General features: G+C 62.7%; 1 protein-coding gene across 6 annotated transcripts; it reads right to left on the bottom strand.

Moving 5' to 3' along the window:
* Window positions 1-2406: 2406 nt before the first annotated feature.
* KBTBD11 (kelch repeat and BTB domain containing 11) lies at window positions 2407-25969 on the bottom strand. 6 transcript variants are annotated; one of them, XM_036228981.1, is made up of 2 exons: window positions 25717-25969; window positions 2407-7807 (listed from the first exon to the last, which is right to left on the bottom strand). In XM_036228981.1, the coding sequence occupies exon 2, from the start codon at window positions 7083-7085 to the stop codon at window positions 5169-5171; it is 1917 nt and encodes a 638-aa protein (XP_036084874.1). In that variant the 5' UTR covers window positions 7086-7807; window positions 25717-25969; the 3' UTR covers window positions 2407-5168. The 6 variants fall into 6 exon arrangements, with proteins under 6 accessions (XP_036084874.1, XP_036084871.1, XP_036084870.1 ...); XM_036228978.1 differs by lacking the exon at window positions 25717-25969 and adding an exon at window positions 25110-25457; XM_036228977.1 differs by lacking the exon at window positions 25717-25969 and adding an exon at window positions 18940-19040.
* Between the last annotated feature and the right edge of the window lie 218 nt (window positions 25970-26187).

Here is a 26187-nt window from a genome sequence, read left to right as displayed (position 1 = left end):
GGACGTGACCCCAGGGACAGTAAAGCCATGTGACCCCAGGGACAGTGAAGCCATGTGACCCCAGGGACAGTGAAGCCATGTGACCCCAGGGACAGTGAAGCCATGCCGTCCCGGACGTGAATGGCGGAGACGCGGCACAATTCGCGTGAGGATAAGAACATGCTCTAACCCGACGTTCACGGGAGCCGTCAAAACACGCCGAGGCGTGGGGTCGAGGCGGCGGTGGCGGAGGCCGCCGGAGGCAGGACCGAGAGAGGAGGGCGAGGACCCCAGGACAGAGCGCCCCGGCAGGAGTGTCACCGTGCGCAGGCCGCGGGGCGGGCGGCCGGACAGGCGTGAAGGGGAAGTGCAGACCAGAGCCCTGGGGCCTAGGGCTGGGGCCTGGTGAGAGGGGCGGGCCCCCCAGGAAGGAGTCGTCCAGCAGGACAAGTGCTCAGTGTGATGGCGTGTCAAAGGGCCAGGGTCCGCACACGCGCGCCCCGGCTTCAGGGCCCTGCCAGTTCAGCCGTCAGAGCTCTCTGCCCGGGCACCCCACTTACGGCAGTGTTCCCTCCCAGGGTGACACTCAGTGCCAGCTGCCGGGGGCTGGCAGGAGACCTGGTTCCCCAGGTGAGGCCAGGTAGCTGCGAGCCCCAGAGAGGGCAGTGAGGTGGCCTTGGCATCCGTCAGTGCCCTCTCTGCTGGGCCAGGCCTGAGCGGGCTAAGGGGTCGGGTGACACCTACAGGCTGGCCACCAGGAGGGGAGCAAGTGGCACCAGGCCACAGGGAAGGAGTGGGCGAGGGGAGGGAAGGGCCTCAGGTGGCCCCAGAGCAGAGAGCCAGTGGGAGTCCTCAGGAGAGGGGACAAAGGGGCCCTGCCCGAGTCCGAAGGAGAAAGGCCCGTGCCCCGCGTCCCGTCCTGCTCTGGGACCCGGGGTGGCGGGCGCTTGGCTCTGTGCTCACGGTGGGGTGGCCGGGGGAGCAGAGATCAGGGCTGACACTCAGAAGACACAGAGGTGGTTCTCGGATGGCTAAGTGAGCCACGAGGCCCACCGAGTCAAACGAGAAGGGCGCCCGGCTGGTGGGGCGGGAGAGAATGTGCTGGAAGCTGCTCCTCGCGTGCTGCCATCTCTGCGACCAGCCTGCGTGTGACATGGAAAACGCGGGGGCCCCGGGCTGGCGAGCGGTCCGCCTGTCAAAGTGTCTCCGTCAGGGAGAGCACACCCACACCACGCGTCCGTGAGGGTTACTGCCGGGTCCCCATCCTGCAGGTGGGGGCCCAAGGCACCCATACACACCTGACTCAGAACCTGTCGCTGGGAGGACCCTCAGGGGGCATCGAACTCCTCTTTCACACACACACACAGGTGGCGCTGATACCTGCCTGGCCGCAGGTGAGCACGCTTCCCATGCAAGGGCGTCTCACCTGGTACTCTGCTGCCGAGAAGGAGGCAGACAAGCCACGGGGACACAGACGTCAGGAGTGCGGGCGTTTTCCGAGAATTTATTTCACCTCGGCATAAGCGGACACACGGACAGGTCTGCAGCCTCCGTGCCTGGGAGGAGACCCGGGAAGCGCTGGTGAGCGGAGCGACTGTGCCCGGCACGGGTTGGTCTGTCCGCGGTCAGCGGCAAGGCCGCGGCGCCGTGGGAGCGTTGGAAAGCCTGGGAGGACTCCCCCTCACGCGACAGCCAGCTGGCCTCCAGTTCCGGTTCCTTCCGAGTCGCTACGCACGTCGCGAGCGCCCGCATGGCCGGCTGGGCGCAGAGGGCCAGAGCCACGCGGCCCAGCCCCTCGGGGCTGTGCAAAGGCGTGAAGGGCGCTGCCTCCGACGTGACTTCGGCTGCAACAAACACGTCTGCACGTTTCCATTTTCAACTTTTTTTATTATCTTCTTACGAATGATGACATTACAGAGGAAAAGGGGGAAATATGAACATTAGGGGTTTTTTTAGTGCCAAAATATAACATTTTGTAAGTTTAAGGAAGCATCTAAAGTAAGACAGAATACAAAATAACGCTTTTATTTCCATTCAGCCCATTAAGGTGTTACAACAGAGTAGGTCCTGAAACTCTCTCAACTTGAGGAAGCGGCGAAGGACAGCAAAAGCATCGCATTGCAAAATCTTTTACAGGAAGTTACCCAAGAGACCAGCAGATTAAACCTCTGCCACCAGAGTTACTCAAGTGACAGCAGAAATTAACAGAAATGGAGCAGGGGATTCATCTCCTTAAGAATTTGTAACGAAGCTGATACAGGTAGAAGTTTTAACTAAGTAGCAAAAGCACGCGCACAGTATTCATTCTCCTGAAGGAAAAGAAACAGGCACCACCATAAACTCGGAGATGAAATCGCCAGGTCCCAAGCCGCAAAGCTGCCGAGTCCGGGCTCGTGCTCAGCTCCCCCCCCCTCCCCCCCCCCCCCCCCGAGACCAGGGGTGAAAACGGAGAGGAAATGAGGATGTGCTAAGCCTGCACCCCTGGGCCCCAAACAAACCTTGACCGACAACACAGGTCATTGCTTGTCGATGGACCGAAGGGTGACTCCCTCCTGCACCCCCAGGTCCTGCCTGCACGGACCCCGGACCAATGTCCACGCAAATGCGTTAGCTCCACCTGCCAACTGATCCAACGCCAAGCGCAGTTTTGTTCCATTTTTCAATATAGTGTTGGGTGCAGACTAAGAGCGTCACCTTGAACGTGAAATACCCTTCCCCGGGCACCAGAGCTCCAGAGGCGAGTCCGCCCCTTCAGCGGGGGCCGGACTTAACTGGTGCCAACCCAGGGGCTGCACACCCCAGGACCGGCCCCGAAAGCGAAGTGAGCTGGTCCCCGGTTTGCTGCGTGTGCTGCTGCCAGTCAGGGACAAGGTATGTGACACTCCAGCTGTCCTTGTGTGCTCCACATGGCAGGTCCCAGGACTCTGGGGCCAGAAGCACTGCTCTGCCCAGCACGGGCACTCCCCAGTGATTAATCACAGGACAGGGCACAGAAAACGCACGTGGGCCGGGGCCGGGGCCGGGGGCCGTCCACACCCGCCGGCCCGCACGTCCACCCTCTGTGGGAGCGACTTCACTCCGGAAGCCCCCTTCAGCACTCTGTTTTCCCGTGGTCAACGTGACAGGAATGATTTCTCTAGTAAAATCACAGTGAGAACACTATGAGTTTGCTATTTAAGGAATGAAAATACTAGCCTGGTTCCATTTCATACAGAAGTTTCAGCATAAATAATAAAACCCTAGAGAAATACGTACTACAACATGAAATATCCGTTTCTTTACGAGAACACTGATTCCTTTTACCCTAAGCTCTTGTCCAGTCTCTTCCCAGAAGAGCCAACATATCAGGCCTCTCCTTCCCGAGATGGTTGACCGAGGGGCCAAGCCGGCCTCTCGGTTCACGAACGATGACTCGCGAGCACACGAGTCGCCGTCACGCCCTCCAGCTGAGACTGTAAGTAATTCTAGTCCTCTGCACATGCATAAGATTCAAGCTGATCATTGCTAAACATACTGCTAACTTTCATAACCACAGACTCTTTATAAAGCATAACCTATTTCCCAACTACCCCCTGGTTGCTACAGAGATGTAACTCCCATCAGTGGACTAACAAGTAAATAACAGTAATCTACGCGTGATTTCATCTAATCACGTTGCAGAAACTTTCAGTGTGTGCTCTTCCTGTTATGATGAAAAATTGGACTGGACTCAGAATCCACATCGCTTCGCCTCTGTGCATGAGCATGCAGTTCATCCTTAAACTCTGAATGAATAGAAAACTCTGTGCATCTTTGAAAAGGAAACTGCTATAACAAATGAGGAAAGATCGACTGATTCCTTTTTAATCCTTGTGCCCTATCAAAGTAGCGCGTTCCACGTTAACTGTTACACCGTTTGGGAATTCTCGATTACAAAAAACGTAGCTTACCTGCTAAACTACATCATAAATATATGTTATTTCCCCTCACATAAATACACTCGTTGTCACTCTGTGGCATGTTCTTAGAATGTTTTTAAGAATTAATTTTCTTCATCGATTACATACCAATTTAAAAACATTGTAAGTTGTGGGTTCTAAAGGCTCTTGAGTGTTTGTCCTTAGAACCGTTGAAAATAAATGATCTTTACCTTCTTTGGGGGGAATAATTCGCTCTTCGAGTTCATTAGGAAGCGTGAAAGTGCCTGAGCACACTTTGTAGCTATCGAAGGTTAAAACAGACACGCGCCCTTGGTGGTGACTTTTCCTATTCGAGATAAGCTGTTCGGTAAACACCGATTTAAGAGTCAAGTGATAGCAAGTCACTGCTCTGTCCCCGAAGGTCCATGTTAACATCGGCTAACCTGAGAATGTCAAACCAGCTGGGGGGTTGGGGGGGCTTTCGCTGCGCCTCAGGCGAGCGTGGGCAGGACCTGCGGCGCGCAGGACAGACTGCCATGCCGGTTGGAGGAGAAAACATATTGGTGCTCAAAAGTTTTACCTTTGATGCTTATCAGATGGGACCTGAGCTGGCAAAGCTCGAGGACATGGTGGCAGGAACTTTTTAACTAAGCTACAGGGTTTAAGAGCTTCCCTTGCTGGTTATCACTTAAACATAAGCAGAAACACCTGTGCCTCTTCCCTGTGGGTGCTGACAGGGGTCATGGTGGCCTCTCCTAGGGTCCCTCCTCCCAGCGCCCTAAGCTAAGGTACCCACAGAACCCCAGCCCGGCGCCTGTCCACTGCACTCAGGGTCGCCAGTGAACTCCAAGCGCATCCTGGGGACCCCCCTGTACCCCGTGAATTCAGCCTGGGTACACCCTAACCACGTAACACCCAGGCACAGTCTGAACACACCACAGCCCACCCCGCACCTTGAAGCATCATTGTTAGACCCCATTCCCTTCTCCCTCAGGTACCTGTGTCATCCCTAAGGTCACCTGTGTGCACCCCTCCACATCTTCCACCACGACCCCATGAATGGAAGCGAAGCGAAAAGGAATGCACGACAGCAAAGCGGACCTTAATGTAGCGCTGCGAAGAGTGTGGGGCGTCCCTGGCAAGCTGACGTCAAAGCGTTTAAGCGACCCCGGTGGCTACGCCTAGTCCGCGACTCTCCTCCTCCCCTCCTCCATCCCCTCTGTCCTCAGCTCCGGGGCCTCCTCCGCCCCAGGGCCGCCCAAGGGAGCCGCCAGGCCGCCCCAGCGCGCGCTACGCGGCGCCCTCCTCGCCGCGGTCCGGCTTCTCGGGCAGGTTGAGCACGAAGGGGAAGAGCGCGCCGCGCACGTCCAAGGGGGCGCCCAGCGCCTCGGGCTCGAAGCCGCCGCCCGCGTCCGCGCCGGGCTCGCCGTCCCGCGGGGGCACGAAGCGCCAGGTGCCCGCGCGGCTCACGCAGCAGATGCCGCCGTCCAGCGCGGCGCAGCGGAAGGGCTGCGGGGCGCCCGGCGCGCCCGGGGGCCGCAGGTTCGAGGCGCAGCGGCTCCACTGCTTGGCCAGGCAGTGGTAGCGCAGCACGCTGACCCCGCCGGCCGGCCCGGCCGCCGGCGCGTCGCCGCGGCCCCCGCACAGGTCGAAGCGGTAGATGAAGCCGTCCAGGGCCACCATGTCGGCCGAGCGCTCGCGGCTGCTGCTGCACGGGCACTCCTGCCACTCGTCGCGCCGCGGGTCGTACTTGAGCAGGCGGTAGAAGAGCGAGCCGCCGGACACGTAGATCTCGCCGTTGCAGGTGGTGGCCTCGTGCGCCACGGCGAAGGCGCCGCGGGGCAGCGGGGCCACGGCGGTCCAGCGGTCGGCGCGCGGGTCGTAGCGCTCCATGCTGAGCAGGCACTCGCCGCCCACGGCGTACAGGTGGCCGTCCAGGGCCAGCAGCTGCAGCTGCGAGCGCGCCTGGCGCAGCGGCCGCACGGCGCTCCAGCGGTCGGTGGCCGGGTTGTAGCAGAACACCTGGTCGGACGGGCGCGCGCGGCCGTCGGGGCCCGCGGGCGCCACGCCGCCGGCCACGAACACGTAGTTGTAGAGCACGCAGAGGCCGCAGCCCCGCGCCGGCGCGCCCTCCGGCAGCCGCGTCAGCTCGCGCCACTCGCCGGCCTCCGCCTGCCAGCAGTAGACGGCGGCGTCGCCGCGGCCCTCCGCGTCCCCCGACGGGCTCTGCGGGCGGCTGCCCGCGCGCTCCGCGGCCGGCCCGAGCGCGGCGACCAGCAGGCGGGCCCGGCCCGCACGCAGGCGGCGGCGCAGCAGCAGGTCGCGCTCGGCGCCCGAGAGGCGCCCGAACACCGCGGGCTCGCGCAGCACCTCCAGGTAGTTGTCGCTCATGAAGCGATAGGCGGCGTCGCGCAGCTCCGAGAGCCTCTGCCGCTTGGCCGCACTCAGCACCTCCAGGCAGTTGGCCAGGCTCAGCTGCGGGGCCACCGCGTCGGTGGCGCGCTGCACCGCGCAGGGCAGCTGCAGGCGGCGCGCGCCGGCCACCACCTCAGCCACGTTGTCCGGCCGCACGCCCGCCATGCGCCCGCTGTACGCGTAGGCCAGCAGCAGCCGCAGCGCCGCCCAGCCCACGCCGGTCACCCGCAGCACGTCCCGCGACGCGCGCGCGCGGAAGTAGTCGCTGCGCGCCGCCAGTACCGCCTTGTGCGCCCGCAGCCGGCGGCCGGACACCTCGATGACCAGGTCGGGCTCCCCGTGCGCGGGCCCGACGCCGGGGGCCACGGGCGCGGGGTCCCCGGGCTCCTCCGGGGACGCGAGTTCGTCCGGGAACGCGGGCTCCTCGGGGGACGCGGCGCCCGCGCTGCCGACTTCCCACTGTCTCTCTACCACCCGCGGGCTGCTGCGACACGAGGCCGGCGAGGAAGCTGCGTCCTCCGCGGCGGAGGCGCGGGACTGCGGCGGGGAGTCGTCCCCGGAGCTGAAACACAGGGACGCGCTGAGGCTGCAGGGTGTCTGCGCCGGGGACGCGGCGCCCTCCCCCTCGGCCGCATCCGGCGGCTGCAGGCTGCCCTCTCCCGGAGCCTCGGGCGCGCCGCCCTGGCCCGCAGCCTGCGCACACGCTCCCTGCACAGAGGCGCCCCCGGGCTCAGGCCCGCAGCCCTGGTCGTCCCCCGGGTAGAGGACGCAAGGGGCCACCGGGGTCTCCATGGCAGCGCCGCCCCTCGCTGCTGCGCGCGCGCGCGCGCGTGCGCCCCCGGCTCAGCAGCCCACCATGACCTCCGGCTGCGCAAGGTCGAGGTTCCTCTGGGGATTCCGGCCTCGCCCGCGGCTCGCCCTGCGCCCTGCCTCCCTCGCCCCCGGCGGTGTCGCCCTCAGCTAGCCGCGAGCCGGGGTCCCCGCGGCCTGCAAGCCGGTGCAGCGGGGCTCCAGTCAACGCACAGGACGCGCCCCTGCCCCGCCGAGGCTCCTTCCCTGCAGGACTGCGCCGTCAGGCACACTCGACAACACGGGCGCGCGCCCCCTTCCCAAACCCGCCTTGACCGCTTTACATTCCCTCACAGTCCCGGGATGAGCAGATGGGAGGCAGGGGCGTCGAACTGCGAACCTTGATTTTAACTCTGTTTTTTTTTTTTTAAAGATCCACCCCGGGAAGCTTTCTTTTTCTGTGACTCCCATTTGTCATTGGCAATCGGGAAAGGCCCGCTGGAGAATGTCTGTTTTGGGTCCTGGCGTCCGCAGCTGCCAGGATGCGCAGGGCTGGGCCGTTCACCTGGGGGCGAGTCCGGAACTCTCTCTCCAGGTGGCTGTGGGAAAAGGTCACGGCGCACATCACAGGGGCCTTCCTGGCTTATCGGTCCCGCCTTCCTCCGCCACTTCCTTTGTGGGAACGTCAGGTGCTTCCATGTCATCCCGCCATACTCTTCTTGTTCCTGTTTGTGGGAGAAAGAGAGGATGTTTGAATTTGCCTCTCTCAGGGTGTTTTCTGTCAGCGGCTTCCCTCCTCAGCTTGTAGGTCACAGAAGTCGGACCCGGTGGGAGGGGGACTGTGGCTTGTCCTGCTGGGCGGGCGGTGATGGGACGTGCAGAATAACGGAGGGATTCTTAAAAGCGCCTCTCACGCTTCCCCCTGAGATCGACTCAGTTCAGGGAAAGGGGCTTAAACACACCGGGCCCGACCGTGTGACACTGTAGGACTTGGGCGTCAAAAGCAGTCAGGTATCAGCAGGTCACTATTTTCAACCTGATGAAATGTCCTGTGTGTGTAATTAAGAGCTGCTCGCGAGGAAGCGTGGCCGGCCTGCGCCCTCCCCGGTTTCCCTAACGGGGTGGCAGTTTTCCCGCATCTTCCCCTGTCTGTCATCTCACCTGCTGCTACCACAAACATTTGGAGAGAGGAGCCGGGGACACTCCTGGGCCCGTGGCCCAAGCTGCTGCTCATCTCGGACTCGATGTCTGGAAAACCGCAGAGAAGCAGCTCTCCCAAAAGTCCCCATGCAGCACAAGGAGAGCCGAAGGGGAGAAAAAAGAACCAACTGACCCAGAAGTGCCCGGAAGGCAGAGGCGAGCACCTGCGGGTGGATTAGAAAATAATGAAACCTCTCCCAAAGCGGCAAAGCCGTCCTGAGGGCTCCCTGGCCGTCGTGTCCCACCCCGAGGAAGAGTAAGGAGAGGGCAAGAAACAGCCGCGCGGCTGGGGCTCCCGGGCCGTCAGCAGACGAGACCGAATGACACGCACCCGCCTCCCTCCACGTCGCTGGTTCTCTGCTCGGCACACTTAATCCCCTCGCCTGATCGCTGCGAATGCTCAGAGTTGAGGGTGTGTGCGCGTGCACACGCGTGTGCATGTGTGTGCACGTGTTTATCTGCTTGCCCTGCTCTTCCTGGTGCCGTGTTACTACTAAGCCTTCCCACTCTAAGGGTCTCAAGTTGGAGACTCAAGACATTGAACTCCCTCTCTCGCCCCCCACCCCCTTCTCCCCAACACCGTTAACAACTTTGTGGCAGATGCACAATGTGCCACGCCAGAGGCACTGCCCTAGGATGCAGGAAGCAGTGTGAAATGTCCAAGGACCCTGAGCTGTGCCCTGGGCCTGAGTGTCGGGGTACTGAGCATGGGGGACGTGCTGTTGACTCAGCTGTGCCGGGCCACCAAGCTGTGACGCTCCCTCCGCTCCCCTCCTGCTTCCCGGGGCTGTGTCCACTGGAGTGGAAAGAATGCAGCAGCAGCAGGCAATGTGATGACAGGCAGAACCACGAGGCTGTTCTGGGAGGTCACTCGTGCTGTGCCAGGGACTCTAGGGGGCTCGCCAGTCAGCCGAGTCGTCCAAGGGAGTCAGGAAAAAGTTAGGGCATCGCAACCTCTCTCAGCCCAAAACACACACGAACCTTAACATCTGGAATAAAGGCAGAGACCGGCCCTCCCATTTGGCTCATTCTTTTAGAATTTCTGCAATACACAAGACCTAGGGCTTCCAAAAATTGACTTAGTATTTTTTTTTTTTTTGGAGGGGGGAGCCCTGGAAAGTGTCCCAGAATTTCCAGTTCTTCCTTTGGAGTGGCCCTTATTAGAATATGGAAGAATGACCTTCAGGTAAGTCATCACAGACCTATAGGAAAGGCAAGGAGTAGGACACAAAAGCTTATGCTGGGAACTCTGGGTTTCAAAAGCCCGGGGGACTCAGTCTAAAGGCAGAGGGAGCCCAGCTAAGGAGGGGTTCATTGCACCTACGGTGAAGCAGGAGCTCTGGCTCCACGATGAGACAGACCTGACGTGGTCCATGGGATCCGGCCACATCCCCACCTGTGTCTCTGCTGCCCCAGCAGGGACCAACCGTGGCACAGCCACACGGCCTCGCTGAGGCCCACCCGGGAGCCTCTGCTCGCTGGCACGAGCCCCTGCTCACCGTCCAGGTAGCCAGGGCAATGCCGCACGCACGAATCTGCCACTGAGACGTCAGGGGGCGGTGCTGCTGAATGCCATGCGCTGAGGCCCCCCAGAGCCCCTCCTCCACGGAAGTACCGGTCACCATGGCATCAGGCCTCTCAGAACCCCCGCCCCGCTCTGCAGAAGGCAGTCAGACTCCACAGGACAAGTCAGGTCCTTTGGCAGAGGGGCCGTGCCCTTTCACATGGTGTTAAAGCAGCCCAAGGTTAGTGACTGTCCCTGCCCCCTGGACAGCCCATCACTGTGATTAGAGCCCCTTTTGTTGTGACCATCCCCTGGCACTGTCACACCTCTGGAGACCGACACAGGAATCCGGGTCTCCTTGCCCACTGGGTGGCTGCCTCTGGAGTCGGGACCCCACCGGAGGCTCCCGGAGGGCCCCGTGAGAGTGCCACCATGGTGACAGTGTGATTACCGACCCCTATGGTCCAAGGGGGTCATCCTGAGGGACTGTCACCAAGTGTCACCCTGTCACACGCAGATGTTGGATAGAATCCAAGCACAGGGGTCTGAAGGATGTCTGGTGTCCGTAGGGGCCTCAGCGAGGCTGGGGGGGGGGGTGCCCAGCATGCTTCCTTCCGCCTGTGCTCAGCACATGTTCTGATCAGAATGTGTTTATTTCGGTATAATGTATATAGCGCTTCTCCCTGAGGAATATAAACCTCTTACTGACCCTATAAATACCTAAACAGAAATTTTCAGTTTTTTTCCATTATTTCACTTAATGTGAAATTAAAAAAAAAAAAAAAGATTGTGTATGATTTCCTAATGTGGACGTTAGTTTACTTATGTATTTAATGTAGTTATTAGTTTATTTAAAATTAAATAGGCTTCATTATAATAAGACAGGATGCTAAAAAAATGTTCCTTTCAACTAATTATAATTAGCTTAATTTCTGAAGTTCGCAAAGAGCTGGAGGACGCTAACGCGGGGCTCTGCAGGGCGCACCGCTTCAGGGCGTTTCCCGGTGTCTCGAGTCACGCCGAGTCACGCCGACACGTTTCTCGCACACGGCTCCGGGCCACAGCCCGTTAGAGCGGAGGCCCTGGGAACAGCACCTGCGACACTCCGGACGCGGACACGCAAGGGGAGAGGCTGGGTGGGGCCTCGGAAGGTGTGAAGGCGGCGTGCCCGGAGGTCGGCCCGCGGGGGGTCGCGGCCCCCCTGACCCACGAGACCCCCCGCGGCGCGGCCCCGAGGGGGGCAGGGAGCCTGGCGAGGAGCAGTAACCCGGCCACGCCCGGTGGCGACGCGGCCGCGATGGCGAGCGACTGCTGGGCCAGGCGCTGTCCTCGTGTGTGTCACGTCACACACACATCTAACCTCACAAGCAGCCGTCCCGGGAGGTGGCGTGTCTCCCACCGGGCTTTACAGACCAATAAGCGGTGACGCAACCGCGCATCGCCATCAGCCTCAGGAGGAGCCACGGCCCGGGACGCTCCTGCCCTTACCAGCCCCCGCCGGGAGCTGGCTCTGCTGCATCCACGCCCCGGGGGGCCGAGGCCCCCGGAACAGCCCGGCAGCTCGTCCGTGGCCCGGGGCAGCCCGTCTGCAGTCCCGGGATCGGACGCTTCGCGGTCCCCAGGCAGGCGGAGGTGGCGGGCGTGCTGCGCGCGACGGGCGCCCCAGCCCGGGGTCCGCCAGCTCCCGCTCAGCAGCCTCCGCGGAGGGACACGGGGGATGGCCAGTGAGTGTCCCCGCAGGCCTCAACCGAAGGAACCAGACTGACTGCGAACGTCTCTAAGCGCGTTTACGCGATGGCTCTTCCTGAAGTCCCGCTCCCTGGGCGGCAACCAAGGCACCTCGCCATCAGTTCCCAGGGCACCTCTGCCCTCGCCTCTCCACGCAGCCAAAACGCCTCTCCATCAGACGCAGGACACTCACTGCCGCACCCCCTTCGTGAGCTGGGCGTGTGTGTGTGCACGCGTGTGTGTGCATGTCACCAGCCTCTGCCACGCGATTCCTGCTGCCCACAACCGGCTCTGTCCCTCTCCGGCCACAGCTCCGCTCACCCCTGACCTCCGCTGCTGCTGTGGCTGCTGCGGCAGCTTCTGCCCGCACTCCACCCACGCCCCGCCCCCACCACTGTGGCTGCCCTGCTCTCTGGTCCGCACAGAAGTCTCATCTGCTTATAGGCAGGTGCCACCTCTCCATCAGGATGTGAAATTCACAAGAGACACTGCTGTCATCACTGGGTCCTTAGCACAGAGACGGGGTCTGCCAGGCAGCCGCAGACTCGGCTGATGAGCAAGTGTGTGACCGGATGTTAGTTGTGGAAACTAAACAACAGCCCTGAGAACCACCCAGATTGAAACACCACATATAAGCAAGTTCTAAAACTACACAAAGTGACACACGTGGAACTATCAGGAACCACGATGCCGCTCATGGAACAAGTTCTTGCGAAAGGCCCAGGTGTGCTCTGGGTGCTGGAGCGCAGACAGGTGTCCTCATCGTCCACGTAACTGCCAGGTTTGCATGTGTTCTAACCTACGCTGCTTTTATACTCACAAAACGTGGATTTGAAATTATAGGATTGCCCCAGGCCCAGCCCAGCACACACCCCCTGTCCCAGAGCACGGTGCTGGAGAGTCAGCCTCTGGGTCCCCTCCTGCAGTGACAGCCAGCCTCAGGCTGAAGCAGAGAAAGGACCTGGCCCCAGGGGGTGATGGGCGGGAATCAGGGCAGGCCTTCGGAGGAACAGGCGAAGGCCGGGAGAGGGGACTGAGCTGGTCCACAGCCAGCCTCTGCCCGGGCTTCTGCTGCCCTCCTGCTCACGCTGTGAGGGGGTCCTCCCCGAAATGGCAGTGATTCTCACACACACAAGCGCCTACATCCCGGGCTGCCCAGGCTGGGGGTGTTCGTGAAGAGCCCACAGGGCACAGAGAACACAGCGGCTCCCAGTCACAGGAAGCTCCCAACAGGACAGAGCCTGGCCCCCACCGCGAAGACAGGCATGCTCCCTGGTGCCTTCTCGGCCATCTCCAATGCCACCTCAGGGGCCACATTGAGGACAGGCTCCTGAGCCCACAGACAACACTCGATGCCCAGAGACACTAAGGTCCTCGTCTCAGAAGACCAAGCAGACCAAGCAAAGCCGGCAACTGACCGAAACCAAGTGCAGTCTTCTTGGTCTACTCACCCCATCAGGAGGACAGCCCCAAAGCAGCCAGGTATGCGCGAGGACGCAAACACTGGACGCTTCTGCCCTTATCTGGATGGAACCCCGGAAGCTGTGACCGCTTGTGTCTCTGCAGGCCCTGAGCACCGGGCTGAGCACGGCCCACGGTGAAGGCCCCCGAACTGTTGTTGATTTCCACGGCATGTCCCCTTAGATGCAGGTTGGGAGTTAATGGTGATGATGAGGTCAGGGTGAGAGAAGACACTTATTTGGGAAAACATTGCTCCGCGTTGGACACGCCACGTAAGTCTGAGTGAAAACGCCAAGGAGGGTGTGACCCCCACGCAGGGCTGCGGGGCACGGGGATGGCACGTCCCCTGCAGCGTGTTCAAGGGCTGCAGTTCTGTGAAGAGGGGAAACTCGCTGGGCACACGAGTCGGCCCTGGAGCAGTGACACTGGGCAGTGACGCGTCTCTGCCAGGCCTGGGCCACCATCTTGTGGCCCAGAATCAGAGCAGCTTGGCCTCCTGTCCTGATGGGCGGTCACGGCGCACTGGTGCCAAGCAGCGTGGACCCCGGCTCCCACGCACCTCGCTGAGGGAGCAGAGGCCACACAGAGGGCAGCCCTTCTGTCGATGCTGGGTCCCCTCTCGCCCTGAAGGCGGCGCGTGGCGGTAGGCCACTCCCTTCTGGGGTCTTTGGGGAGCAGCCTTGCCCCTCACAGCTCAGGAGCCCCTGGGAAGGGCTCTGGACGCTGCAGACCTCTGTGGACTCTAGGACACACTCTGGGTACCGCGCAGAGCACAAGGACGTGACACTGTATCAGTCTGCTGCTACCAGTCACCTTAGGCCAACACATGTGGCCTGGGAGCAGTGGGGGACCACGCGACCCCGTGCTGTGCTGTCACACAGCCCTCAGACGACGTGTCAGCTGCAGACAGGTTGGTCACCCAGTCAGAGCCCTGCCTCACCCAGAACATCCAGGGCTCAGCAGCTTGAACCGAAGCTGCCCCTCTGGACAAGGACACTTCCCCAGCACGTGACCGACCGCCCGTAGTCGTGCAGTTTCTAAGCCTGTGAGAAAGGCTCCTACGTGCCACAGGGCTACGTAAGACCGGGCTGCAAACAGCATGCGCCGTTTAAAAACAGAGAGAGGTTAGTGTCTGCACACGCACAGGGGGAAAACGGAAAAAAATAAGAAAAATACCAGAAAGTTTAAAAGACACACTGATAATGAGATGATGGTTTCTTTTTCCGTAATTTCTGATCTTGTCAAATTGTTTACAACGTGTTACTTTTGGAGTCAGAAGAATTATATACGTGTTTATACACATGCATTTACACGCCCGGCCTCCGGCTGCAGCACCAGCTCCCGGCGGGGCGTCCTGCCATGGGGATTTTGGATTTGCCAGCGCCCACACTGCACGAGGCAACGCTGTGGCATCAATCTCCCCGCCCCCTCTGTGCATAAACACACGCCACCGCGCCGACGCGCAGGGGCTCCGCGCGGGGCGCCCGGGCAGGCATCTCCCCGCCCTGTGAGCGGGTCTTCACACCCAGACCAACGTGCCCAAGGCACTGCGCCCGAGGACCAGCACCCACGGGCCGTTCGTTCCCGGTCAGATTTCGACCGTGAGCCCAGACTGATGCCACGATAGGGTGAGGCTCAGAGTCCCCGTGCAGGTGGGGGGACGTGCACTCGGCGGGCAGCGGCAGGCTGCGTCTGGGGGCCGACCGCACCAAAGCTGCCCCGCGACGTGTCCTTCCGCGACGTGTCCTTCCGCGGCGTGTCCTTCCGCGGCGTGTCCTTCCGCGGAGGTCTCCTTGCGCGGCGTGTCCTTCCGCGGACGTGTCCTTCCGCGGACGTGTCCTTCCGCGGACGTGTCCTTCCGCGGCGTGTCCTTCCGCGGAGGTCTCCTTGCGCGGCGTGTCCTTCCGCGGCGCCTGCTGCTCAAGAGAGACGCCGCCCCTCCCCTGGAGCCAGGGTGCACGCTGCCGCCCGCTGAACCCCGGCAGGCCGGTGGCTGCATAGAGAACGTCACGCAATGTGACTTCTAAGGCAGGTTAGCGAAGGTGGAGCCACAGCCCCGGGGCTAGGTTCTTCCGGGACACGGGCTTTGGTAACCAAGGTAGACAGGGAAGAAGTCCGGCTGCACTGACGCTGCCACGCCGGGCACCACAGGGAACCATAGAGCGACAGAGGCGTCCCAGCCCGCTGTCTGAACCTGCTCAGCCCGCACCTCAGACGAGCCTGCAGGAGACTCGGCTCAGGCCTGGCTCGGAGCCACAGAGGAGAGCTGTCCCCGCAAGGCCTGCTCAGGCTGCAGACCTGTAGGCAAAATAAATGTTACTGTTTCAGGCACGTCTCAGGACGCTCAGGCCGCTGTAACCGCGTTACCACCTGCCGGGCATAAACAAGCCGTTTCTGCCTCTCAGCTCCGGAGGCTGCAAGTCCCCATCGGAGTCGGCAGCTCTGGTGTCTGGTGAGGTTTTTCTTCCTAGTTCACAGATGGTGTCTCCTCCCTGCATCCTCACGTGGTGGAGGGGGAGGGGGCTGTCTGGGCCGTTTATAAGGACGCCGATCCCATTCCGGAGGGCTGCACGCCTGACCTACTCAGCTCCCCCAGGCTCGTCACAGGGATGAAGGCGATGGCCCCACTAAGTGTGGGTGGGCTGCTGAGCAAGGGTGCCGAGGGCGACAAAGACCTTGCTGCCATGTGCAGAGCTGTGCACTGCCCCCTGCGGCAACAGGGAGCTCATGGCAGTGCAACGTAACACTTGTAAATGCTGCTGTGACTCCCGATCGAGAGGACAGCAGTGACGTGCAAACCCCTTGGGAGGCCTCCCCAGCAGTGACAGTAGGAGACGACAGTGGCGTGGACCGAGGCAGCAGACTCGGCGTGCACACGCTCAGAGGCCCCCACGACACACGGTTCTCCGCCGTCAGGGCAGTCTGTCGGTTGTTACACATGAATTAACGCGATCCCAATTTGATGCCCGTCCTCATGTTAGAATCCGAGCTGGCAGGGCTGCGGGGAGGGGCTGTGGTGCCCCCAGCACCTGGAACTGTGCCTGACCCATGGCAGCCATTCAATAAATATTTGTTAAAGGAAATTAATTTTTAATCCATCATACATTGCACAAGACTTGTAATAGCTTCGGTTTCTAAGACTGTTTATTTTAACATCCTTTCCAGCAGGAACTGGGTTGCTGGCCAATGTAAGCTCCAAGTTTTTATTTTATTCCAAAAGTTACCATTCTCAGTGATTCTGTAAACAAGTGCTGGGGTATGATTTTATCATAATTACAATAATTTCAAGAGAAAAACCTCAATCAAGGCCACGATGGAGACAATAATTCCTTGAAGTGCGGAGAAGGGCAGATGTCACGGAGTCGCCAGAGGAAGACGGGCTTGTGAAATGGCAGGGCTGCTGGTCACTGCAGCCGCTGCTACCCGCCTCCGGCCACCAGGTGTCAGAGACTGGGCGGCATTGCAGCTGCGTGAGTAATCCCAGCATCCTGCGAAGCCGTTTTCACTGAGCAGATTGTGCCTTTGGCGTTTAGAGAACGGACGGAGGCGTTCACGGCGTGGAGAGCCTGTGCACCTTGGTGCACAAAGACGTCAAATGTGCACTTGAAGCTAAAAAGGGTCCCCATGCTTTCCCACTTCCCACGGCCAGTGCAGACTCTTGTGTTGTGGGGGGAGGGGGGGAATCAGAAGCCATGGGGCCGTCTGCTAAAATGAAACAATGGCCTCACGCTGTATTTCCGGATTCTTCCATTCTCCCAGTAATGGGCGGAGGGCCCTGCAGGTCAAGGCAGGGCTGTCCCTGTGTGAATGGGACACCGGAAGGCAGGACTAGCACACAGAGCGACGCCGCAGGGGACCGTCTTTAGTCCTGGTCCAAGGTGGACAACGTTCAGCTTCCTCCGTCCTCCTGCCAAGCCCAGGACTGCGTCAAACACTGGAGCAAACTCTTTCGACTGTTGTTCATTCTGCGCGCCCTCAGAAGTGCCTTGCAATTCCCACCGGAAACTCAAAGGGCTTTTTGTCTCACTGAAGTTCTTGCTCAGTTGCCAACATAAGGGGGAGCGGGAATGCCAATTACCATGAACCTGCAGACCCCGGCGGTCCCTGGCGCAAAGTGGATGGCAGTGGAAGTCGCTGCTGGGCTTCCGGCGGAGACAGTATTCCAACAACAGGAGGCCACAGCGCACAGGGGGTGGGGGGGGGGCGGGGGGAAGGCCAAGGGCGACGTGGCACCCATCAGGGTTCCTAATTAGAGGCTGAGGGGCTGCTGCTTGATGAGAGGTGGAGGCGGTGGCCTGAGAACTGGGGGGGGGGGGGGGCGGACAGCGTGACCTCCACTCCCTCCGGGCCTCTGTGTGCGGTAGTGGGTTGGGCAGAAACAGAGTCTCTCCTCGCCAGGAGACTGAGTGGGGCATAGAGAAGACCGCTCCCTGGGAACCTGGGAGGTCCTGGAATTTTAAAAATCCTTCCTTCACGTTCCAGGAGCAAAGCGGTCAGCCTGGGCGAGGGATCACAGAGTAAGCCCCGCCCAGACCCGCGCCCGGGAGGCGGGGCCCCAGCACCCCGAAGGCAGCAGGGGAGGGCGCAGGACGCAGTTGCTAGAGAAATGAACTTAGACTCCGCCCCATAACGTTGGAGTCGCTGCTGCAGGCCCAGCCGGTCACACGCAGGCTCTGTTTCAAAGCCGCGCCTTCCCGCGCCCCCCACCCCGACCGCCTCCGTGGTGTCAGGCACGTGCGCACAAGCGCCACCGCACCGCGCTGGGCTTCTGCTCCCGCCGCAGGCCAGAGGCTCAGTGGAAACAAAGCGTTCGGTTTGCGGGGGCCCAGACCCCGCGGGAGCCCCGAGCAATCCGGCACCGCAGCAGCAGGCCCGGGGGCCAGCGGTCTCGGGGACCGGGGGCGGAGGACCAAGGAGCTGCGAGCGGGCAAGGAGCCAGGAGGCACGGAGCCCGGCCCCCGCACAAACTCCAGCACGTTCCCCTGGTCCCCCAGTCCCCCGGTCCCAGATCCTGACTCCCCCCAGCACCGCTTCCTGTAGCCCCTTGAGATGGAGGCCCCCGAGTCAGCGCCACGTCCGCCTGCCTGCGGCTGGGAACCGAGCAGGCTAGAGCGCCGAGCCGGGCCTGCCCCCAGTTAGGAGGGGACAGCTGGAGCCACCAGCCGCAAACGTGACCACGACCCCCGGACCGCCTCCCCAGGGACGCTGTGCCGGGGCCGGGCGCGGCTCCTCCCTGATCGCGGCTGGGCGCAGACATGTGGGCGGCGGGACCGGCTGGTGGCTCCGGGGTAGCCCGAGGCTGTGTCCTCCTGAGCGGTCATCATCGGCGCTAAGCGGGGGTTCGTCGTGCCCCTTCGCACGCCCTGCGAGCTAGCTGTCCCTGGCCTCCCGCACGAACCACTGGAGAGTTCCTGCGGGCGGCTGGGTGGGAGGTCCGCCCCCCCCCCTCCGCCCACCGCCCCATCGTGATCTGCGCCCCATCCCCCACATCCCCCGCCGCCCCATCCTGATCGGCGCCCCATCCCCCACCCACCCCTTCGGTTCCCCCTCCTCCTCCCGCCACCGTTACCGGGTCCTCGTCCTCCGTCTCCCGCGGGCGTCTCGCCGCGGCCTTCCCTCTCAGGGCTCACCCCTAACCCCTACCTCGCCTCTCTGCGCCTCGCCCTCCACCCCGGCGCCCACCCGATCCCGGGACGCGGGTCCTCGCGGTGGTCTTCAGCGCGCGTGCGCACGGGCCACCTCCTGGCACCTGTGTGAGCGCCTGGGGCGGGGCGGCCGCCGTCAGCGCACCTGTGCGAGCGCCCGCGCGTCCCGGGCATCTCCCCGCGCCTGGGAGCGCGCCGGCGATCCTCCCGGCGACCAGGCCCCGCCCAGCGGGCGCCCCCTACCCCCTGCCCCCTGCCCCCGACCCCCGGGTAGCGCGTTCCCCCGCCCGCCCGGGGAGGGCAGCGGCCCCGCACTCACCGCGTCCGTGGAGGCGCAGCCGCTGGGAGGAGCGCGAGGCGGCGGGGCGGGGGCGCAGGGGGCGGCTCCGTACTGAAGCGCGCCGGCGCGGCGGGGTCCGGGAACACGGGGAGGGGGAGGCTCCCGCCCGCGCCCTGCGCTCGCTGAGCCCACCCCAAGGCAACCGAGTCCCGCGAAATGGGGCTCGAGGCGCAGAGCGCGCTCCCTGGGGCGCGTCACCTGTGCACGCCATGGCCCTTCGGGAGGGGTGCGCGCTGCGAGCCGCCCCCGCTCTCCTCGTGGGTACAGCTGTGAGCCCCCCCAACCCCAACCCCTGCCGAGAAGCGGAGGGCTGCCTGGCCGAGGCCTCAATCCGCTGCAAACGCGGCTCAATGGAATTTCGTGCTTAAGGATTTTGACCCTTTGGAAAGGATGCGCTGTTGACATATTCGGTGGTCAAAACCTATGGCCTACATCGTTCTACAGTCCAGAATATAAAGAAAAATGCTCAGAACCGGAGTGGACGACACGTTGCAGCTCGGTCTTGTTTTTGTGGCCTCCACACCTCCAGCATCTTCTGCTCGCAGGGCGACCAAGGACGCTCCGAACCCCCAACGTCCAGCAACAGCGAGGGGCGGGCTCCCCAAAGACCTGCGGGCGGCCCAGGACGGGTCTCCTCCAGCTGGGCCGAGCTGCTGCTTATCCTGCACACAGCTGCTTCCTGTGGGGTCGGCTTGACTTCAGGCTGGAGCCCTGACGCCCAAGGCGGGTTTGCAGTTCTGGACAAAGCAATGCCGATTAGGCTTCCACAGGCGCAGCAGCCTGGGCCTTGGGGCCTTTTTCCTTTTCTTAAGTTTCACTTTCAACACTCCTTACATGTTACATATGTGTTGTGAGCCCTTCAGATGTCAGCACCAGAGCTCGTGCCCTGAGGCAGGGGGTCCGCACTCCCCAGGCTGCCGACTGGTACCGTCCATGGAGCGCTAGGAACCCATCCGCGCGTGAGCGGCCAGCCCTCTAGCGTTGCAGCGGCTCCCGGCGCCAGCATCACCGCCTCAGCTCCGCCTCCACCATCAGGCCACAGATAGATTCTCGTAGGAGCACCAGTCCCTGGTGCCACAAAGGTTGGGGACCACTGCCCTGAGGTCATCCTTGGAAGACATTTCAACCAGCTGCCAAGTAGATCACTTCAGGTTTGGATTTAAGGAAGTTGAGATGTAATTGTGTGTGTGTGTGTGTGTGTGTGTGTGTGTGTACGTGTACTTACACACATTTTTAAAAATTATCAGTTAACTCTAGCAGAAATGGACCTTTTGGGTTCTGAAAGACTTCCCATCATGCTCCACTTTTATTCTGTTCCATCTACTCCCCAAATAGTGTGACATCTCCTGGGACCTTTGAGTAACTCTGTTTCCTTTCTCCAGAACCCGCCTGTGACTAGTCACCCGCCGGCACCGACTTAAAGGGGTCTGGAGTGGGGTTCGAATTCATTCCCCAGGTTCCGCCTCCTCCCGCGGTTCCTTCAAGAGCAACTTTGGGCCTGCCCCCGCTCCCCCCGTCGTCTGGCTCCCCCTACCGCCTCCCCTACCTCCGCCTGCACGCCTCCTGTGGCCACTCAGCTGTCCCCGGGCACAGGTGCTGCTGCCACTCCGACCTGTGTTCTCGCCCCTCCGCACGCTCGGGAGACCGGGGAGTGCGTCACGTGTCAGGTGTGCCTTTGCCCCCCACCCCGGGGTTTACAGCCCACCCCCCCCCCGGGTTTACAGCGCTTGGTGTACACTATGTTTCAGTAAAGATTCACTGACAGAATGAAGCATAAACGAGTTAACGGGACCCCCTGCACGGCGTGGTGGATAAGGGGTGTGGGGACCCCCTCCGTGCTCACACGAGCTGCCATTTTCGAAGTGCAGAGTGGCCCCGCACGGTCAGCGGGCATTGCAAGGGCCGTTCTGTGCCCTGAGGAGTTCATGCAAAGCTCGGACAGCGACTCTGCCCGTCCTGAATATTGAACCTGGGGACTGCCATGTCAAGAGGGGACCCCATCCTAAGTTTTAAGCGACACCTATTTGGAGAGTGATGATATTTTACCACTTTAATTTCCCGGTGCTTGGGAAGCTCCTCGTCATGCCTGGGGGATGCGCACAAACATGGGGCCGAGCAAACCTGTGCCCAGAAGTGCGACAAAGCTCGAGACTGTCCCAGCTGAGGGTTCCCCCCACCCCGGATGTTAGAAGCCAAGGACCCGTGTCCCTGGCCCGGGGACCCTGACCACACTTGGACGCTGTGAGGAGCGTGGGGAAAACCAGCTGCAGAGGCCGACAGTTGGGGTCTGAAACGCCGGTGTCGCCATGCGCAAGTCTGTGGGTCCAGGACAAGGCCCCCTCTCTGTGCTCCACCTCCCTCGTCGGTCAGCGGGACTCGGTGGTCGCTCTCCGCGGCCAGACCCGGGAGGGTGCGTGCCCCGCACTCAGGGCGGTGGTCCCTCTGGGGGTGGCGCACGGCTCCCGCGGCCCATCTGAGCCTGTCACTGCCCTCTCTGTGATGGGCAGCAGGTACTCTTCACCTCTGCGGGTCTGGCTCCCCACAGTCACCCAGGCCGTGGGTGTGGCAGACAGGAGGGGGTCAGTCCCCGAGCCTGTCTGGGCCTGTGAGGACACCGGCTCCCGGTTTCCTGCAGATGCCCACGCCAGTGCCAGACAAATTCCTCGAAGCTTCCGATAGCCCCAGCGAGTTCAGGCGCTGGCCCACCTTCCAGAAAACGCAGTGGAATTCCAGTAGCCGTCAGGAATCGATCCAAACGCTACAAAGCACTCTGAGTTTCTTGGCATGAAAAATTAATTAGAATATCTGTGTTGGCGCTGAAAGACTGTTCAGGGCTTCGTGGAGAAGTCCCGCGCCGTGCGGGAAAGGAAAGCGTTCCCCAGAGGCCCTGCGACCCCGCGCCGCCCGCTCTGGGGACTCCGGCGCCCTGGCACCCTTAGTCGGCCACCTCGTGAGCGTCGCGAAGCTTGTCCTCACGTCTGAGTTGTCCCAGTGTCCCGGACCCCCACGCTCGGAAACGGGGTGCTCCTATGTGCCCTGAAAGCTTGTTGACGTCTGTGGACCGTGTCCCTCGGGGTCACTGCAGGCACCACGGCCAGGCCCTACTCCGGGTAACGCCCCGCAGGCCTGATCCCAGGACCACTGTGAAGACGCACGGGTCCACCTTAGAGTGCGGGCCAGCGCGAGGTGCATGCGCAGAAACGGCGGGCGGGGGCGGGGGCGGGGGCGGGGGCGGCGCGCGCCTGGCGGCGAGGGTCGTCTGTCCCTCCCGGCGGCCGGCTGGCTGCAGCCCCGGCGCCAGCGGGCAAACGCAGGGTCACTAGTGGCATTAAGTTCACTAGAGATGACCCTTGGAAAAAGAATAAAAATTTAAGTTTTAAAAACATCTGCAAGGCACGTGTTCGTCACGTTAGGGCGAGCTACCTGCAGTCAGACGTGGTGTCCCATAAACCTATTCGGTGTGTCTGCGTAAGCGTCGGACCAGGACTCCTGCTGCCCCTGGGGAGCGCGGAGGAGCGTCGTGCGGGCCTAGGGCCCTAGGGCGGTGGCTCCACCACTGAGCCCAGCGCACCAGGCCCCGCCTCCCCGTCTGCCCCAAGGTACAACAGAGTCAGAGTCACAGGCCGCAGTGACAGGGCCACAAGCTGAGGGCACCAAGGGTGCCGAGAGCAGCAGCAGCCGGAGGGGGGCGCAGCCTTGCCAGCACCTGATCTCGCTCCTGCTGCTCTCGGGACAAGCGGGAGGGTGGGGGACACCCCCGGAGTCCCTGACCTTGGACTGGGCAGGAGCTCCGGAGGAGACCCCACCTCTCCTGGTGGGGGGCCGCTCCTGTTTCTGTGCTCCCCGAGGTGTGCAGGCCAGCCCCAGGAGCGGGAGGAAGGGCCCGGCTGTGGGCGGGTGGCCGTGCGCCCATGGGCCACCTCCCCTGGGCCCCCACCAAGTCTGGTCCTCTGAGCGGGCGGGCAGGCAGGCAAGTGGGGTGGGGCCGCCCCTGCCTTTCCCGCCCCGTCTGGCTTCTGTGCTCCCAGTCACCAGGCCACCTGTCCCGAGAGGCTTCTGGTCTTTGCTGTGTCCCCTCCCCCCACCACACACACCCAGGTAAAGAGGTGATGGCGTAAAACTCCATCAGAAGCTCTGCCTCCTTTTCCTGCCACCCCAAGGTGACAGAGCCACCGACTCGGGCCTGTTCCTCCAGAAAGCCTCCCATAATGTGGACACGTGTGTGCCTGTCCCTTCCAGCAAGCCCCTGAGGGTCCCCTGTGTGACACAGTGTGAACACACCGAGGAGGTGGCCTGGGGTCTTCGGGTCACGAGTCCACTGCTGGGTGGGGTGGGGGGGGCACACTGTCCCTCCACCCAGCTCTGGGCCATTTTTCCTGTCGCAGGTCTCCCCTTCACCCTGAGGCCTTTAATGGCAACAAATGCGGCAGCCTAAAACGGGGATCAGAAACCGTCCCCCCTCCCGAGCCCCACCCAGCTGGACGCCCCGTGCTCCACTTAGTCCCGGGAAGAAACCTGCAGAAACGCGCGAGCTCCCTGTGGCTGCTGTGACAAACGGCTGTCAGATTAGTGGCTTAGGACGGCAGGAATCAGTTCCTCGGGGTCTGTAGGGCGGGAAGTTCCCACTGCACTGAAACCACGACGGAGAGTCCCGGGCGGGCCCTGCGCCTCCTCGGCTCCCAGAGGACACGCGCCCCTCCGCTGGTGGGCCCGTCCGGCCTCAACGCCAGACCATACGGCCACCGGACCCTTCTCCCCTCTCTCTCTCACACACACGCACACACGTGTGCACACACACACGTGTGCACACACACACGTGTGCACACACAATGCATGCGTGCACACACGGAGATGCCTTCTCTCTCTCTGGCTTCTGTGTCTGTTGTCACATATCCTGTCTGGCTCAGACCCTGTCACCATCCTAAGGACCCTTGTGGGGACAATGGCTCCATCCGGATAATCCAGGGTCCTTTTCTCAAGATCCTTCGTTAAGTCACATCCGCAGAGTCCCGTTTGCCACACAAGGCCACACAGTCACAGTGAGAGCGAGGAGTAGGCCGTCTTGGGGGTGTCACGCAGCCCCCAGGAGCTACCGGGTGGGTGCCCGTCCCTGCAGGGGCAGCAGCGGCAGGCAGGGTGTCGGGGGCCCCAGTGCTCCGCCGTGTCTCCAACATCCTGCACAGGGCGGGGCCCGCGGCCGGCGGGAAACAGGCCTCCGGCAGGAGAACGAACACACCTAAGTGAGGGAGGACCTTGGGGCCGCGGAGGGGCCGTGGAGTCGGGTATCCATGGGGTTCAGCCGGAGGCCCCGCTGGGAAGGGCTGCCGTGCGCGGAGTGTGACCACACACCCCACACGCCGGGGCCAGATAGACGTCCCCTTCCCCCCCACCGTTTCTACAACCCCACCCCCCAGGAAGCTCCCACTCGCCCCAAGGACACGTGAGACTGAGACTCGACCACGGACCCCGTGGGCCCTCGGGACCTGGGGTGAGCAGCCCGTCCCGGGGAGAACCTGGTGGTGGCCTCCACTGGAGCCTGTGACGTGGGGACGGCCAGACCCACATCTGCCGCGTGTGCATCCGACATGCGCGTCGGGCTTGCTTCGCCCGCAGGTGCCTCTGAGCGGGGCACGACCCCCGCGACCGTGGGCTGCAGCGGGCCGTCGCTGGACCCAGGTCTCGCGGGTTGGCTGGCCGGCGGGCTGCGGTCCCGTTCACGCCCGCCTGGCCCTCAGAAGCTCCACTGCACTCGGGGTGGCACCGCGGTGACGGCAGGGACACAGGCCGGAGCCGGGGCGTCCGAGAACCGGCAAGACCACGTTCACGCCCGTGGGGAGCGCGGGGAACAGGCGGAGCCCGTGCTCAGAACCACTGGCCGGCACCGGCCTCCGCCCGGCGGACACGGGCCTCCCGCGTGCTGTGTGCCCAGTGACCCAGCGGCCTTCCCGCCCTGGGTGCGGTGGACTCGCTGCTCACCCGCCCTGCTCCCGCCGAAGGCAGTGCCGACCAGATGTCTGCAGACGGGGCACAGGTCCCCTGGGGCGGGGCGAACTGGCTGAGATCCACCCAGCTGAAGACAGGATAGGACCCCATGTGTCGCACAAAGATAAACAAGCCATTGTTTTTGACGAGCAGAAGCAAGCACTTACCTAGTGGAGCCGTCTTGTCCGCGAGCCCACGCCAGCCTCTCCCACGTGCAAGGCCTTCCGGGTGCATCTCAGTCCTCGTCCCTGTCCCCTCCCTTCTCAGGTGGCCCCACTGTGCGGGCACACACGGTGACAGAGCGGGCCGAAGAGCCGGTGGGGGCCAGCAGAGGCGCGGGCTTCCCTCTCCCACCAGCCTGGGCTCCCGCTCCGCTCCGCACGCGCACCGGGCCGGCTGCCTGCGCTCGGGGGACACGGGGCGGGGTCCCGAAACAGCGGCAGCGCCCGTGGGTCCCGTCACAGAAGGCGCCGTGACCCCGCTCGGCCGCAGAACCCCGTGCACAGGGACCCGCTAAACTGCCGCTGACAGCAGCCCTCGGGGTCCCCGGCGCGGGGGGCCACGCCCGCCACCCGGGTGCTGCGCTCGGCGGCCACCGTCGTGGACCCCGCACCGCGGAAGGCTCCCGGGAGGCTGGACACGCTGGGGGCCGCGAGTGGCTCTGTGCGGTTTTGCTCCCGGCCCTTCGCTCGCTTCGTGGCCCGGCCCAGCTCCAGAACACAGCCACACAACCCCGGCCGCGCTGCCAGCCGCCGCGGAGGGTCTGCGCCCTACCTCCCTTCTTCCCTGTGACCCCAGCCACGTCCTAATTCCGGCAAATTCCGCTAACACGTGGGCTGACTCCAATTCCTCCTGCTGGCACAGTCACGAACACTCGGTGTCCCTAACGACTGTGATTCACCAGCCGCCACCTGCCTCGGGGCCCCCCCGGGGACACGTGGCCCAGGTCCCAGCGTCTGCCACTCCCTGGCAGTCAGCTCGGGCACGGCTCCTGAACTGAACCCGGCGCCGTCCTCTGGGAGCCGGGGATTGAGAGCAGCCACAGATGGGCCCTGTTGTCCTGGAAACCCACGCAGATGCTTCTGTGCCGTGTGCCACACGGGAGGCCTGGGGAGGAGCCGCTGCCTGGACAGAGCCCGACCTGCAGCCTGCACCGGGTGCGGGGGTGGGGGGAGGGCTGTTGGCAGCAGGAGTAGCCGGGGCGGGCACAGGACTGCCCCCAGCCCCCCTGACGCTGCCACTGGG

The sequence above is a fragment of the Rousettus aegyptiacus genome, unplaced genomic scaffold, assembly GCF_014176215.1.
Source record: "Rousettus aegyptiacus isolate mRouAeg1 unplaced genomic scaffold, mRouAeg1.p scaffold_m13_p_11, whole genome shotgun sequence".
NCBI lineage: Eukaryota > Metazoa > Chordata > Mammalia > Chiroptera > Pteropodidae > Rousettus > Rousettus aegyptiacus.
The sequence above is the reverse complement of the archived record's forward strand: the minus strand, read 5'-3'. Positions and strand labels throughout refer to the sequence as shown.

Bases quoted from the DNA above. Each gene is read 5' to 3' on its own strand.
- KBTBD11 (XM_036228981.1), bottom strand. From the start codon at position 7,085: ATGGAGACCCCGGTGGCCCCTTGCGTCCTCTACCCGGGGGACGACCAG.